General features: G+C 46.0%; 1 protein-coding gene across 7 annotated transcripts in view; it reads right to left on the reverse strand.

Moving 5' to 3' along the window:
- Positions 1-20: 20 nt before the first annotated feature.
- The window catches only part of LOC103385440 (aquaporin-4), an 8655-nt gene continuing 6871 nt past the window's right edge, over positions 21-1804 (reverse strand). For 4 of the 7 annotated variants that reach the window (XR_003050764.1, XR_003050765.1, XR_003050763.1 and 1 more), the window contains 2 exons: positions 1034-1452; positions 21-750 (listed from right to left, as the gene is read on the reverse strand). Coding sequence is in view for 3 of the 7 variants with exons in the window: in XM_025059024.1 (XP_024914792.1) it covers positions 1153-1452 (300 nt within the window). In the remaining 4 variants the exon portion in view is untranslated. Of the gene's footprint in view, positions 1453-1804 lie in introns of all 7 variants that reach the window. The other 3 variants (XM_017036286.2, XM_025059025.1, XM_025059024.1) reach the window with 3 other exon arrangements.

A 1804-nucleotide genomic window follows, 5' to 3' on the forward strand; every position in this document is an offset into this window, starting at 1 on the left:
ATATATATATATATATGTGTGTGTGTTTAATAGACTTAGAGTTAGGAGAGAACACAAGGAAACACAATTAGTCTGTGTGAGGTGGTCACAAAACACAAATGTATTTTGTTTTATTTGTACAAGATGCATGTACAGCAATTATAAAATGTACCGCACAAACGGAACACAGAACAAAACACAAAACAAACACATTTTGTCATTTACAACGGCTAAAAACTGTCTGTTTCAACCATGTTTTTTGTTTTTTTAAGGTAAGGTTGAAGGATATTTTAACAATAAAATCACATAAATAACAAGTCTGACAATAGGTTTCATTAAAGTGGAGCGTCGTCCACGCCACACTTCACGTCCACTCAGGAGGACAAAGCTCATTCCCACTGAGGACGGTGTGTCATTGAAGCCGTCACAGCTGCACGCAGCTCAATTAATGTGTGAATGGGAGTCGTTCAGAGAGGAGTCGGACGCTGACGGGCTGAGAACTGAGAGGGAAGTCGGACTAATGATGACATCCACGAACCTGCGGTGGAGGAGGACGGACGGACGGACGGACGGACGGACGGACGCTCGTTTAGCATTTCAAATGAATGAGGCGGTGGACACAGGAGAACGGGAGCGTGTTTTTCAATGAGTCTCTATTATCTTTTGTAATGACGTGCAGATTTCAAAGAAACAAAAGTGCGCCTTCGGATTTCCACGGCTGCTGATGACAGGCCGCTGGGACTTTAAAGGAGCCACTTCAGATACGGCTCTCTGTCCACGAGGGGTTGAACAAAGGCAGAAACAAAACAGAATAAAACTCGATCTGATCGGTTTATAAACAGATCAAAAAAATTGTAGTTTTAAAGTTGAAATGTGTGTAATCTGGTGACGCCCCCAAAGACCGGCAATTATTTTTAATAATTTTTTTTTAATTTACAATTTTTAAAATATTTCTTCATTATTATTCTACCTCTGTGGTCTACTGTCCCAGCAGGTAACAGGTGAGGGCGGGGGGGTGTCGGGGGTGTGTGTGTGTGTGTGTGTGTGTGTCCACCTGTTCTCAGTTGTTGTCCGTCCTGTTCGTCTGTTTGCCTCTGGTGGCGTTCTGTGTGACGGTGGACAGGGACGACCCCGTGATACTGGCCGTCTCCACGATCCCGATGTCTTTACAGGTCAGACACGCCACCAGCTTCTGACGGGACGCGCTGCGCGCAAACAAGAACTCGTGGCACACCGCGGCCAGAACGCCGCCCAGCACCGGTCCGATCCAGTAGACCTGCAGGACGGCCAATCAGAGAGAGAGAGAGAGAGAGAGAGAGAGAGAGAGAGGGTGAGACACAGTGTGACGTGTGGAGTCCAATCAGGAGTGGGTGACGGCGTTCTCTCTCTCACCCAGTGGTTCTCCCAGAAGCCCATGATGATGGCAGGACCCAGGGAACGTGCCGGGTTCATGCAGGCACCAGAGAACCGCGCCTGACAGAACACACACACCCACAAAATATATAAAAAACAAATATATAAAATATATGAAACAGTTACATAATGTTTGGATGGATGGACGAATGGATGGATGGATAAATGGATGGATGATGGATGGATGATGGACGATGGATGATAGATGATGGATGGATGGATGATGGACGGATGATGGACGGACTGATGATGGATGGATGGATGAATAGATGGATGATGGATGGATGGATGGATGGATGAATGGATGGATGGATGATGAATGATGGATGGATGAATGGATGGATGGATAGATGATGGATGGATGATGAATGGATGGATGGATGGATGGATAGATGGATGATGAATGGATGAC

The sequence above is a fragment of the Cynoglossus semilaevis genome, chromosome 10 (assembly GCF_000523025.1).
Source record: "Cynoglossus semilaevis isolate Cse_v1.0 chromosome 10, Cse_v1.0, whole genome shotgun sequence".
NCBI classification, from domain to species: Eukaryota; Metazoa; Chordata; class Actinopteri; order Pleuronectiformes; family Cynoglossidae; genus Cynoglossus; species Cynoglossus semilaevis.